Source organism: Parambassis ranga, chromosome 4 (genome assembly GCF_900634625.1).
Source record: "Parambassis ranga chromosome 4, fParRan2.1, whole genome shotgun sequence".
Taxonomy (NCBI): Eukaryota; Metazoa; Chordata; class Actinopteri; family Ambassidae; genus Parambassis; species Parambassis ranga.
Window position 1 is genome coordinate 7,196,866 of NC_041025.1, and position 15,319 is coordinate 7,212,184.

At 40.3% G+C, this 15,319-nt stretch overlaps 1 protein-coding gene across 3 annotated transcripts in view; it reads right to left on the reverse strand.

Moving 5' to 3' along the window:
* suco (SUN domain containing ossification factor) overlaps window positions 1-14,594 on the reverse strand; it is a 30,958-nt gene extending 16,364 nt beyond the window's left edge. For all 3 annotated transcript variants that reach the window (XM_028403143.1, XM_028403145.1, XM_028403144.1), the window contains exons 1-4: window positions 14,331-14,594; window positions 1,936-2,050; window positions 637-738; window positions 28-368 (exon numbers count right to left, since the gene is read on the reverse strand). In XM_028403143.1, the coding sequence (XP_028258944.1) occupies window positions 28-368; window positions 637-738; window positions 1,936-2,050; window positions 14,331-14,383 (611 nt within the window). In that variant the 5' untranslated portion in view covers window positions 14,384-14,594. The remainder of the gene's footprint in view (window positions 1-27; window positions 369-636; window positions 739-1,935; window positions 2,051-14,330) is intronic.
* Between the last annotated feature and the right edge of the window lie 725 nt (window positions 14,595-15,319).

Here is a 15,319-nt window from a genome sequence, read left to right on the forward strand (position 1 = left end):
GGAATGATGAAGTGAATCTGAGCTTACCCTGTGTGGGTCAGGCCAGCACTCTGTGAGGTAGGTGTGTGTTCAACTTCATCTGCAGATGTGGCTGGGACTGAGTCCTGGCTGGAATATGCAGGATGGGCATCACTAGGGGTTTCTGCTGGGGCCTGGACCAGGGCTTCTGTGGAGATTTGTCCCTGTGCTGGAACTGGTTCTGGAGTTGGGAGCAACGAGGCTTCCTGGTCTTGATCCTGGGTGTGTGTCTGTAGGTCTAAGTCTGGCTGGGGGTCTGGGGAAGGCTCTGGCTCAGGAGCAACAGGTACAGTATCAGACTCTGGGTCTGGCTTTGTTTCCTTCGCCTCAGCTTCCTGAGGATTCACAGTCTGGGCAGAGAAAACAAAGACACACATATACATGTGTTATTTACTGTGTTTACGCGTGACTACAGTTTAACATTGAGGCTTATGTGCATTGTCCCATTCATAAGATGAAATCTTAATAAATGGTATTCCTTAGTTAGTGTGCAGTTTAGTAATGCATTCATTAGTAATAATAAAAGCCTGTCTGTGATCACTGTCAGGCCAAAGTCTGAAAATTAATCAATTTAAGCAGATGTGCACACTGAGTTCAATTTAAAATGTATGTTCTGACCTGTTCATGGTATATGTTGTGTTTTGCTAGCTTCTCTTGTGCTGCTCTCTCTGTCTCTAATCCCATATCGTATGATGTGTGTGTCGTCCATTCTTCCACCACCTGCAAAAGAAGAAACATCATTTACACCACCTTTTACACAAAAACCAAACAATTGCAGTATAAGTGTTGATAACAATACCTCCTCAAGTTTTTTGTTTCTGTTTATTTTAATCAGGTTCCTTTTATGTAAAAATGTTAGATGTAAAATTGCACCGCAGGATGTGAAAAGCCTTTTGTCTATGGACAAAGGCTGTGTTATAAGGCCAGTGACAGACTGCCAGGCCTGCTGAACCACCCTGGCAGGCTTGGTTGTTGCTGGATCCTAAACAATGATTCTTCTTTTTTTTTCCCCTGCACACAAACGCATACCACACACACCACACCAAATTATCATTCATTCTAAAACTCAGTCACACATAAACTCACAGGCACAACTTTGAGGCCCATTCATAAGAACCATGGGTATTTAATATTTAACCGAGCCCAGCAGCAGCCCACTTCAGGCCTGCAGGATCAATGAATGGAATGACGTCCTTGTACTTGGATGGATTAGTCTGGGCCATTATTTAGTCACAGAGGCTACAGAAAAACTGATAATTACAAAAGCTGTGTAGACTCTGAACTCTGACCCCACAGGGCATCACAACCTCTGTGACTCATGCTACAGAGAAGTCAATGTTCCTGACAACGTGTACCTTTCCATTTACCTTATTTATCTAATCATTTTTTGTGAGGCTGCAGATAAAATTTCAATTATTCTCATCAGATGTAAAGGTGAAATCATTGTCAATAAATTTCACCATGCTAGGAATTACAAACATTTGCCTAATACCCTCTTCTTCTCACCATCTCGGGCTCCAGAATCCAGGACCTTCCTGATCGCTGCTATAGCGACTCATTCCCTCTCCATGCCTCCTACTTTTCATCAGGGGTTAGTAGGTCACTAAGGTGTACGACCCACCTCCCACCACTACCCTACTTGTATTCTGCTAACTCATACATTTCACCCTGAGCAGTGAGTCTAATAATATATCACACCATCCCACAGCTGATGCAGCAATGTTAACTGTGCTGAATATTTAATTTATTTCTGTTGTGAGCTTGACAAAATTATTTGTAGTTAGTGTGTTTGGAATTTATCAACAAGATGGTGTTAACAGGGTGTGAAATTAACCAAACAACTGTGTGTTAAAACCGGTCATCAAAAGAAATGCTTGACTTGACTAAGACAAGTAAAAGTGCAAAACTTAAACACACCTTGTTTTGTGTGGAGTCCTGCTCCGGCTCGTGGCTATCAGGGTCTTTGTCCTGGGCAGACTGACCTGGACCAGACAAGCTCTGCTCTGAACAATACACATATTGACTGGGGTACCTGAAACACAAACAGGGGAACAGCTGTTAGCAAAGCAGTTACACAACATCATGAAACTTGCTGCAAATAATTACACCGAAACAAAGATGAAAGACTCAGCATCAACACAGCCGTGTCTTATAATCAAATAATGCCTTTCACTTCAACTACATCACATCCTCAACAGTGAGAGCACTTCCTTCCCTCAGGCTGAGAGCAACTGACAAAAGGTCTTTGGACAGGCAATGAAAGCTTTGAGCGTAAGAGGGCTCTGAGTGGAAGAGCAAAGGCTAGGAGGCAAAGGGATGAGCAAAAACGAAAGGAAAAGAGGGAGAGGCAAAGAGCAGGAGAGTGAATAGACAAGTGCAAACAGCCAGCAAAGGCAAACTGGATTCTGCTGGATTTAATATTTTCTACCCCCCTGTCCCACTGGTTCACCTTTCTGCTCCACAGCTTTAGCAGGGTTTAGGATATTGCTGCAGTCTAGGTGAACACAGCCCAGTGTGAGCTATATATTTCACTATCCACATCTTGCACCTTAAGTGCATGGTTTGCTACCTTCTAAATTACATTCAACTACATGCAAATTAGTTCCACTCATGTACAGCACAGAATGGCAGGAAACCATAGTTGCTCTCAACCTGCAGTGTGTTCAAGGCCAGCAGGGCCTGGAGCACAGATTAACCTACATTATCTCTGCCAGACAACTAGGAGCCTGCAAGAAGTATAGAGGGGTGCTGCTTTTGTATGCAACAGTTTGAGCATACTGTCCTTGGAAAAAAATATCATATGAGAGTCAGATCTCAGCAGCAGAACAGACTGATCACACTGGTGTAAATAAGGATAGTTTTTGTTGTTAGGAAACCAAAAGATGGAGCTAATAGAAGGCAGATCAAGATGCGGTCAGGCAAAACAGGGACAGCTCCACTGCAGTTACCTTATCGGTGTTGAAATAAAGTGAAGAATGTAACAAGAGGTCTGCCTAAACATGTTCCCTCTGCTATGACTAAGCTACAAACTACATCAAGTCAGGAAACTGCTTTGGAGCCATTAGTCTAACTTCCTAAACACAAATTGAGTTAAAGTGATAGACATGTCCATTGAGCATTAGTTTAAACTAGAATTCCTGAATGGAAATACCAAAAAGCTGAAACCTGGAGCATGACAACACCTTGCATCAGTTGCTGTCATACTGGAAGACACAAAGGCACAGCAAACTGGAGTTCCCTACAAGTGGTCAAATATCAATGTCAGGACAGAGAGGACACATGGACACTCGTGTTAACACCCTGTCAGCCTGGCAGGCAGGAGGAGCAGGATGAGCAGACTACCATCTGTACAAATCAGTGTGCTGTCACTCACCCAGCCTCTATCTATGTTCTGTTCATTTGGAGGCGATTGAGTGATAAGATAAAAGATGACAAAAACATAAGGCTAAGACCTTATGAGAGCCATGATGTATACGCCATGAAAGTTATAAGCAAATCTTATTCTTGAAATTATTTCTTTGTCGTTTTCCACATTTATCTGCAGGTTTTAATATAAGACTTATGAGCATCTCTGAAATATGCCATGTTGTCAGAAGGCTCTAGTGCAGTAACTAAAAATTCTATGAAGAGGATTAATTCTATGATGGATTTATGACATGTACCAAGACATGACATTAATCGCTGCCATTTTGCTGATGATGAAATGTGGGAATGTTCCTAAAAGCATTAACACCTCATAATATACGCTTTCCCCGAAAGGGCTATAAGAAGTCACAAAGTCAGAAAGGGTAAACTGATACTAAGGAGTAAATATGAACCACAGTCTAACGTAAGCTCCTTGCTAAACTTAGATCCATAGCTTCAAACTATGCTGGGTTTCAGATGTCTGCTCCCCCCCCCCCCCCACACAAACTCTTGATCACTCAAACACACACAAGCCAACTTCCACATACTTCACTCACTGTCATGAGGTTATGTAAGACAGCCAAGGACACTGTGAGGTCCCTATAGATGCAGTAATCAGTGTGTTTTTTACATGTGTACTAATATTGCTCTCTTTTTTGAGTGTGTGTATATCACTTTTTATGCCTCATTAGAATAATGTATTTATCAATGAGTAAACTAACTGTTGACCAACACAGGCTGACGAAACAAGCAAAAAAACACATGTTTTTGTCATGTGAGATCTGCTGACATAAAAAAAAAAAGCATACAGCCCCCTATACTGGCAAGTACAAAAGTCATTTTTATGACTAACCTCTAGAACAACGACAGGACTCTCATACACGTCAGCTTTGCTTCAATTACTTTAGGTGCTTTAACATATTCGGGGCTTTATCTAAACATATGGCTTGGCCGACCAGCACATGTAAAGAGTATCCACTGATATACAGTCTTATTCTAGTTAGATACAAGAAGCTGATATATAATTATCCAAACCTGGTACAAAGACAGCCAAGGACAAATAAGTAACTTAACACAATGTACACACATATTTTCTGCTTCAGCTCTTTAAATATAGTATTATTCATGGTTCAAATGAATTCCTTCTTTTCTTAATGTTTAACTTACAAACTCACCGTTTGCATGATCAGCCTACAAAATATCACCAATGGTGACGTAACAGAAAGTGCAACAAAGTTTTGGTGTTGCTTAAAAAAAATGGCTCACATGTACTGAAGACTTTGCCAGGTGTTTTTATGTTTGCATGCTCTCGAAAACAAACCTTGGCTGTTTAACCATACATTTTCAGACAATAATCTGTCACAGTCTTTAACTACGCAAATAATATGCAAAATTCTTAAAAGACATCATCTTATTTAAATTGTTTTTGCAGTTACAGCCATACATATGCAATAAAACAACAAATGTTATTAGCATTTTCAACAGGCCTTTAAATCATTCGAATAAAGCAGCACTTGTGTGAAGAGATGTATGTGGCAAACACATCACATACCACAGTGCAGGTTTATGGGAACACATCACTGAGTAAACCACCCTGAATACATTTCTGTGACGACAGATACAGAGACAAGCTTGACGGCTTTTGTGATGTGACTCATTGTGCCAATGTTTAACTAAAACTTGCCTCACCTTCTAACCAAATTATATTCAAACAGAAACTTAAAAAAACATAAAAGGCATATTAAAGAACTGCCCGATATGAGAAGGGTATAAACATACACTGAACTGTGAAGAAAAGTGATGCTTTCTGTGAATGAATGAGAAACCAGAGCGTTGACATTCCTTCAAAGGTTAGAAAAGGAAAGCTGGTGAGGAGAAAAAGAAAGTTGAATGAGGAGTTGATCTGAGCGGATCTGCTTTGGGGGTGTACTCTGACCTACTTTTTAATTCAAATTCTTATACAACAGTGAGATGGGACCCAAATTACCTGGATATGGAATCAAACATGGAGAGAAGTGAAACAATAAATCTACTTAAGTACACTGTTTATGATAATACAACATACAGGTTAAGTCCAAACTCATGATGGAGAAGCCTAAGGCAAAACTAATGAGTCAGCAGTTTGCAAATACCCTCTTCCTCATTCTGTGTCAATCCCTGTTTCTGTCCCACTTCAGCAGCACCTGGGGATTTACAGGAAGTCTTTCTGTCTTTAGAAGACTGCAAATGGCTCTGTCATTGCCTCTGAGTGCTGAACATTATCATTGTTGGACAGATGTACACAGAGACACTGGACACATGTCCTAATGCACTGTCTCTACTGGTTCCGAGCAGCTAAATCCCCTGATATATCCTGTTGGCTTTAGGACTATTCAGATTGAAGGGACATGGCCCAGCTCTGCCAAATCAACTGTACTGTACAAACCGGCTCAAACAGAGGATACAAAACCGAAAAAGACAACAGGTCGGGGATTGATTAGCCTGCCAACAGCGACTCGCATATTATCACCAGCCACATGGCATGCAAAATGTCCTCCCTCTCAGGCAGGATGTTTTCAGATGCATCCAGCATGACAACATAGGTCGTGCTGTTGGTGTATACATTTCACCCTGACGGGTCTGGATCCTTCAGTCTCATTTATTCATCTGTCACTAATTTTACATCCTTTACTTTTCTGCCTACTCATTGATCTTGGACATACCATAACATGGCAAAACAACTGGTGTGCAAAGAGAGTTAGAGCAGATTAGATTATGCCTTTTGCTCACTTGACCTAAATCTCAGAACAGCTTGTTGGTCTTTATTACATAAACTCCCCTCTCTCTCACATACACAGTGGTTTGAAGTAACTAACGTCATGTGGTGTACACTAAGTGTTTACTGCCCTAATTGTCTTAAAAATAATGTCAGCATGTCAAGTGAAGCCACAACACATAGGGAAAGGACAAATAAACAAAGGTAAAAAATGTCATTGTGAAGTTACCAGGAGTATGTTATTATGAAGTTACATTAGGAAATTGAACACTACCTCCGTCTGTCCTCTGCCCTAAAAAACAAGTCTTGTGAGTTCTCAGATTATTCTTGATACATGACGTGAGGTCCTGGTAATGGACTTAAGAGTAGGAAACGCAGATGGACAAGTTCAAGATTCCCTTTAAACTGGGCAGTTAACTCACTCAAGCTTAATCACATGCTTGGAAAGCAAAGGCAAACTGAAAAAAAACAGATGCAGCTGTTTCCTCCCTAAAAGATATATTTTCCTCTGAGAATCAGAGACACTACGTGTGCATCTAAATAGCTAAACGGAATAAACTAAAAGCCAGGACGACAGAGAGAAAAAGAGCTGAGGAGAGAATCCAGGATCCACGTGGTCAGAGATGGATTGTGGGGCAGGGAGATGGGTCGAGGCTTGCCAGGAAAAGTAGGCCAGCGCATCTGCCAGGCAGACAAAAACATGTCGTCACTGTGTGAAAAAAAAAGGAGGGCAGCCTAAAACCTCAGCCTTAAGAGGAGTGACCGTGTTTGTGTGTGGAAGTTTGTGTACAGCGACCCCAGTTTTCTTTCACATCGATGCATGAAATAATGTAGAGCAGCAGTTCATTGTAAAGCCTGCTGATCCTCCATAATCCTCTGCACTGGTGTATCCTCATGGCAGCCTGGTCATAGAGCTGAACTGGTACACAAAGTCCTTAACTAGACCCCACCTGCAACCACATTCACTGACATATCCTTCACTGATTACAAATAAGTTAATTACTGAAAGTTGTACCAGGATACAGAGACAAACTCTTACGGTGATCTTGCATTTTCTATTACTGATTCTTATTGTTGCTCTAAACATCTAAATACCGTCAAATGTTAAAACACAGATTTAGGAATGAACTGTCAGATGATCAGCTGACTGCTGAAAATCTGCAAGTTGCTTAAGGAATCTGCTACAAGACACTTCACCAACTAACACACAGTGCGATCATGGATCATCATTGCCATGTTAGCATGGCAGCTCTCAACTCTTCAACTCTTCATCCACATGGAGTGACTTTAGGCACTGAAAGTGTTGAGTGGAGCTTGTGTTAAGAGATCATTTTCCTTAAGTGCTTTAGTGCTGTGTTGGAGTAGAATTACAGCAATATAATAGTTCACTCAGACACTAAAACACAGACCCGTACAAGCATTTTAGACCAGGGACCATGACTTGCCAGGACTCTCACAAGTGATGCTGCTTTGGCCCAGTCTTTAGGAGAACAATTTATTCTCTTTTGTCCTGGAATATAAATACTTCTTAGCAGCAGCATGTGGATCTAAGGGCTGTGCACCTCCCTGATGTATGGTTCAGACATCTGGATCTCAGGAATGAACACTATTATATGCTCATAAAAATAAAGATTTGTTAAATAGAATATTGTCCTAAACTTCTGTTTAAGGAACTTAATTGATGTCTCACTGACTAATCTTAATTTGACAACATTATAATGCTGACATAGACCTGGTAGTTTCTGATACAATACCACCACTTCATCCTGTTTCGTCTAAAAGGCACATGGTTACAAGTGATACAGTGCACATATTAAAGGTTAAATAATCCATCACTTAAACTATTTATAAAGCAAATTTGTCTTTCTGATCTGGAAGGACTTCTCTTTGACTTTGCCTGTGGCTGTAACACAAATTTACCCTTCCAAATTTACACAGAAGCCTTTCTCTAGGATGTAGTGTGAATGAACAGACACACCTTTATTTGGGAGCCATCCTGGAGCACTAAGTAGGCCAAGTCACAGAGTGAAAGAAAGACTCGTACAAGTATAAGTTCACCTAAGACACCTGCAGCCCACAGACAAGAGAAATCTTATCAACATGACAACATGAAATAACCATGGCCATCCCTCTGTTGTTCCACTACAACTATTAATGACAATCTAGAGAGAGAACTAAATATCACACTAACGTCAAGACTCAATAATAGCACAAAGACTGGCAAACGCAGCGTTTTACACTCAAGTGTGAATGAAAACCAGCAGAGAGTGCAGACAGCATGGATCACAAGGATTGTGGCCATAAATGTGCTTTAATTAAATTTTAAAAAGATTAAACACACATTTCTCACGCCAAGCTACACAAAAGACCCACAATCACAGCGTGATGGCAATCGGGGCGCTGTGAATTATTGCAGACGTCCCAGTCAGACAGGGATCAAAGAGGCTTGGGAATGCGACATCAGGAACATCGGCCCTGGACAATGGGACAGAAGGACGCAGTCATGTGATATAATGCAATCTGATAGCAAAAGCCATTTTGCCAGGGAGGGCCAGCATGGGAGGATGTAATTGCAACAATACACATGCATTCTTCATCTGAATATATATGCCTGGGTTGGCACAGTAGGAGAACAAAAACCCATCACCATCCTCTGTACACAGAGTACCAACGCGCTGCAGCCAGGTAATACATGTAATAACCAAACATATTCTAATCATGCCACCACCTAGCAAGGAAGGAGACAACATGTTTTCAAAAACAAAACACTAGAAAGTGACACTAATACTGTGATGTTGTAGCGCATTCATACAGTAGCTCTTTTATATTAAGGCGATATCAAACAATCTAATCGTTTCTGCTGGTAATAAAAGCATTTTTCTTTTGGTTTCAGCTTGGAGAAAGTACATTAGATAACACTGTAACGTTTTTATGCACAATGTTGTACAAAGCATGTCCTTATCAGCTATAGTACACAATGTTCTTAAGTAACCCTGTGTGTCAGCTATGGACAGGGGTCTCTCTCGCTCGCTCTCTCCCTCCCTCCCCCTCTCTCTCGCTCTCTCTTTGTGTGTGTTTATGTTAAAAGGTACATATAAAGAGAAATACACTCAAGCTTGTAACACTACAACATGCCAACAAAAGACAAAAGGAGAAATGGTTCCTACACACGCATGCGAGCAAGTCAGTAGCTGCAAAAAGGTAAGCAATACAGAGCAGTGAGTGAGAGAGGGGGAGGGGAGAACAAGAACCCAGAGCATTTTCAGGAAGGGAAAACAGGGCCTTTCTCAAAGAGAGCAGGAACTGGCAAATGTAGGCAAATGTAGTCCAAAATTTAGGGTCTACGGTGCTTTTATTCAGCTGTTACAGATGTCTTCAGATGCATTAGAACAACTGAAGATGATGAATAATACGAAATTAGCCACCTGATAAACTACTTTAAATGTTCATTACTGAAGTAACCACATTAAACAGAAAAGAAGCTCCAACTGAAAGCTCGACCGTCACACAGCCAAATGAATCCACTTGCTTCTTTTTGCCGTACCCTCATCTCCCACTAGCAAACACAGGCCTGCTGACGTAGGTCTCCACCTTTAAGGCCTAACAATCTCCACCCTCATATTACTATTCACTAACACAGTAAACAGTAGTATTTTCTTTCCAACCACTGACAGAGCCTTGGGCTACTGGCCTGCATTCAACTCTCACCGCAGGACTACCTATTCCCAGAAAAATATTATATGAGCAACCGGATTCTGCAGAAAAGTTCCTTCTTCTAGAAAAGGGGAAAGAAAATTACAACATATATAATTCAAAAATATGTTTAGATGCATTTGTGAGCTACCGCTGGTGTTAGCAGAGTAAGAACGTGTTAGTGTAAAGCTTTAACATAAGAGAGGGTTGTGCAAGCAGGCGAAAGAGAGCTCCGTGTGCTCATCAGTCTCTGGCCAGTGGGCCGGAACAATGCTGTGTGCCAGTCCAGCTCTGCCACCTCTCATAAAACTGGAGTCGCAAACCCACACAGCTAAACCTTGGCCTGACCCAACAACAGAAAAATGGACTAAAGTTACTGAGCCTACAGAATCTCAGCTAGTAGGAAGGTTTTATGACTAAATATTAAAGAGATTAAAAGTTTAATACACTCAGAGGCAGCTTATTGGAACCAGGATGTCTGGCATTTTACCCCAGTGTCACAAACAAAATAAACTCAGAACAACTTAAATGTTTGGACTAAATATTTGGCATTTTTATGGCATAACTAACTAAAATATTCTCTTCTGATCATGACATTGACTGACTAATCTTTTTGGGTTTTAATCTGTCTTCAAACTGCATTCTGAAAACTCTCAACGTGTCATAGTCATGTTTGCTCAGACAGATAACCTTGTATGTTTTTGGTTTTGCTTTAAAAAACTATTTGTTGTTACAAGTTAATCAATGCTTTAAATTCCAATGTTTTTTGTTTGTCTGTTTTAAATGGAACTATGATATCTTATCAGGCCAAAGTTTAGAAATTATTTGGTAATAAAGTTACCAATGCTAACAATACTAACAGGAAAACGTATGCACATTTAAACTGTTCACTTAATTTGTGCATGCATTTTAAATCATCTTCAAAACATAGCCATTATTTAAAATTGGCTGAATTTAAACTACTCACACCAAAATCACACCTTTACTTATCCTGTCAGATTATGCAAGCCCAGTGCAGTGAAAAGTCGATGTTGTATCCTTAATATTATTATAGATCATTTGCTTCTGGGAAAAACAAACACATAACTGCACACCTACAAAGAAGAGCTTACATGACTCATCAGAAGATGGTATGCGGCAATGTGCTGCTAAAACAGCTGAAATGTGGAAAGTACAAGGTGAATACGGAACAATTCCTTCAATCTTTCAAACAGAGAAAGCATTCATAAAGGCATCCACATGAACAATGACCACAAAGAGCTGATCTGATGAAGAAAGAAAAAAAAGGAATGAGCACGTGGATGAACACACATGTCGTAAATCACTGTAGGCAGATGGTTTTACAAGACCATAAAAGTTACAACAACCCGGCTGGATGGAATGGATAGCTGGGAGGTGATGTGCTTCAGGAAAGAGCTAAAGTTAGCAATACTGTCTTCTCTCAAGGCTGATGTTGTAATCTTACTATTTACTTTCCGACCGGACTCCCCTTTCATAGCTGTAATAACCAAACACACACAGAGCCCTGTCTGTGCCTCTGTCATTAAATCTCAGTGCCCACTACAGGTACAGTAAGTGCTGACAGTGACAGTCTCCACAAGAGCAACATAAGGAGGATGCTTCTTATGTAACAGACGGTCTTAAAAGGGAACTTTTACGATGGGGGCAGAACACGTAGTTCTTCTAACGAGAGGGTCTTCCGCCTTTGCCTAGTGCTCACTGCTCACATTGCCTTTCTGCTAGTTACAGAGGACAGACATTTGAGAATTCAGAGCTGGTTAAGAACTGGTATGGGAATATTGTGCAAGTGAAAGGACAAATAGTGCATTTCTTCCTACAAATGATCTCAGTAAGGAAACAGGTTTGACGAGCAGATACCCTATGCTGTTTTCCTACTGGGTAAAAACATCAAAATGCTTCTTCAAGTAGAAGCAGACACCCAGGCCTGCACCACAAAGGCAATAGATTTAAATCTAAAAGCAATCTAACCTGCACATACCCCAAAATTGGCACACTTTTTAGCTCTGCTAACAATGATTACAAAGTCTCTACAGCATAATCAAACAATAATTTAAAAAAATCCCCAACTGATCAATTAGATGCAGTCATCTTATAAGCACTAATCGTGTTGCATAATAATAATCTTAAAATGGCTGTAATACTAATAAGCCTATGACGTGGAGACAGAACAAGCTGACAAGACATGCGGTCTCTTCAGTACGCTACTGTGCAAATGCAATTCACAAAAATCCTACACAACAGAAAAAGGCTGGCAGTATGAAAAGTTTGTAACCTGCATCTAATCAAAGAAAATTATATGTTTGTGGCAAGCTATCATTAAACCTGGCTACAAATGTGCACCCTCATACAAACGTTAGAGAAAATGAACACGCTTTCTCCAGCAATGCTGATGTCAACAGCCTGTGCTAGCACACTGAAGCACACAGTAAGATCCCTGTTGCTGACTACGTGAGTGAAGGGGCTGCATGACACACACAGAACACATTCTGCTGAGCCTCTCTGAGCACAGCAGCACAGACATACAGCCCAGCAGTTCCAGTAATACGCAGAAGACAGGGATACATATAAGGAACAAAAATAGGAACATGAACAAAAATATTAATATTAGTTGTGGCCATTTCAAGCAGCACAAAGTCACTTAAAAACAGGTAAATCATTACCCCATGGTCATTTACAACCAGTGTTCTCACACAGAGCCCCTTTTCAATGCCTAAAATCACTGCTGCCTTGGAAACCTTTGGATTACTCCAAGGACTGCATTCCCCATTTCTCTGCTCCTACTGAGATGTGTGAGAGTTTGCACAGAGGAGTGAGTAGCCAACAGTGGCACGCTAAAAAGGGTTTGCATTAGTAATGAAGCCTGAGCGTGTAGCAGCATGGCCATTAGTTCGTTTGTGAGAAAGTGAAAATGTGCACCATTTTAGGAAAGCAAACATGTACTTGTAATCAAATCTAGTTGTTGCTAAGGATTGATGACTGACTCGTGAGTTCTTGTAAACCTTTTTTTTTTAATGACTAGCTACAAATATTCCTGTTTCACAGGTGGTAGACAAAAAATAGCATCTTGTTCGACTTGCTCCAGTGCTTTCACGTGTATTCTATTGTACATTTACTCATGTTATCCATTGTGATTCTTCTCTTGTCATTTTTCTGTAGAACAAGATGAATCCCCTGCATAGGGAAGTTTATTACAACATAAGAATTACTACAAAATTACAGCCACTAAAAAGTAACAAATATTGCACCAAAATTGCATCTCTTGTTAAACATAAACACAATGAAGGTATAATGCACAGAGGGAAGTTTTACTTATTGATGAGGATATTACATAACACTGATTCCTGGACGATCAATAAATCATGAGCACTAAAATCAGTTTCCAATGCTATGAGAGACTCTATCAGGAAAAAGTACCTCAAGTATCAAAGAAAGCACATGATCACATCACACTATCACTAGCACATATGTTGTCAGAATCACTGCCAGCTTTGTGCTGGTAAAAAAAGGACTGATTGAAAATGCCTTTGAAACCTGTGATGTTTAATCTTCTGGTAAAGATCAGAGTTTGTAGTTAAAAAACGTACATTCGGGCAACTATGGACTTTCAACAATTTCTGATTTCACATATTACAAACAAATGTCCAAGGACCAATCAAAAACAGTCTGCAGAACACTGTGGATATTTAGCTGCTCCTGAGTCTGGATAAAGGTGGCACGTTAGCTGGACTGTTAATCCCATTCCACAAACCTTACTGCTCTGCGAATAAACAAATGTATTAGTTGTGGTAATGCAACAGATGCCACCTCTATGTGCGTGTGCTTGAGATCGACATCGAAATGTGATTAAACATTTTAATTATAACACTAATTATGGCTAATATGACTGATGATTAATATTTCAAAGGGTTTCTGCTCTATATTTGAACTATGAAGCCTTTATATCTTTCTGGGTTCATATCAGGTGCCTGAAAACTGTAGAATTTACAACAGTTATTGTGGACTAGACAATAAAAATTACCTATAACAAAAGATCTTTGTCAGGAAAAGATTAACCATAGTAGCAACCATTAGCACTCTTGCTTTTTACAGCTAGCTAAATTGCTATTCAACAGCTGGCTAACATAATTGACCTACCAACCCAATAAAAAGACATTTAAATAATCAACTATATCATTTATGTCAAGCACACCAATACTCCCTTAACCTTCTTCCTCTGTGTTACTTGTAGAATACCACATGCTGTAACAAGATGATTGTGTTAGCAATGTAGCAGAAGTGACTCCTGTCACTGAACACTGGTGACAAACTGGTATTATGCGGCAAAACATGTCAGGACAGTATGATTAACCCGGAATATTGTTCACATATTGTTATGAATGCTATTCGACATTAGTGGTTAGTGATGTGAACGAAGATGGAGATGCAGGAGCAAGCTTACCAGCACAGGAGAGCTACAATGAGGCACACCAACAAAACGCGCAGCCTCTTCATTATCTTCCCGCGGGGACCAACATCCTCGCTCTTTTGGTTTTTTTCTAATGTATCGCGGCTTTATAAAACACCGAAGACAATCTTTATGTTGGCTGCTGGCCTGTCCTAGTTTTAAAATAACAAACGACTGTCTCGTGGAGGTAAAAATCTACACTTGAAGAGTGTGATGTCTCATTGTGCGGACGAGCTGTCCGCCTCTTTTTCAGCTTCAGTAGCCACTGCTGTTGAGGAGTCGCTCGCTGTTGGTAAGTTCATCCCCCGTTTGACGTTTGACCAATCAGATGACGACTAACAATTTCTCAACCAATCACGAGAGAGGCAGCAACACTGTGTTTGATAAAACGCCCCCCCCCCCCCAAGATTGAGGATGAGTTGGTAGCTCTGGAACAGGACGCGTCACCTATTCTTGATAAGCAATCACTAAAACCACGCAATGTTTAAAAGTGTTGCGCAATTGACTGGTGAAATAATTACTGTCGCAGCGTCGTTTTTTGTCAAGGCAATTTAGTTCACATTTATTTAAGTTCACACCACAAAATGAGATGTGTGTCAGCTGCTGGAAAGAAAATGAACACGGTGTACTCTTTACTACACGTCGCAAAAACTGTATTTTTAAAATTTTAAATATATGTTAAATTCATGCTCAGGCTCTTATCTACAACATCCGCACATATGTTTCTTTAACGGGATAGAAAGAATTTCTAGTTATTGCAGTTGGTAAGATCAAACAAATAATTACATTTATATAGTAAATTTAAAGGCGTAAACTGAGAAAATGGGAAAGAGGTCAAATTCATTTAATGTGTCTACATCCATCTGTTAGCGGTGTCAATGGCAACGAAAAGAAAAACATGTTAAACACAGGCTTTAGTGCTTCCTGTTTACGCCACATGGGACAAAAAAACTACGCTCCCCAAAATGCAAATCAATACAGGT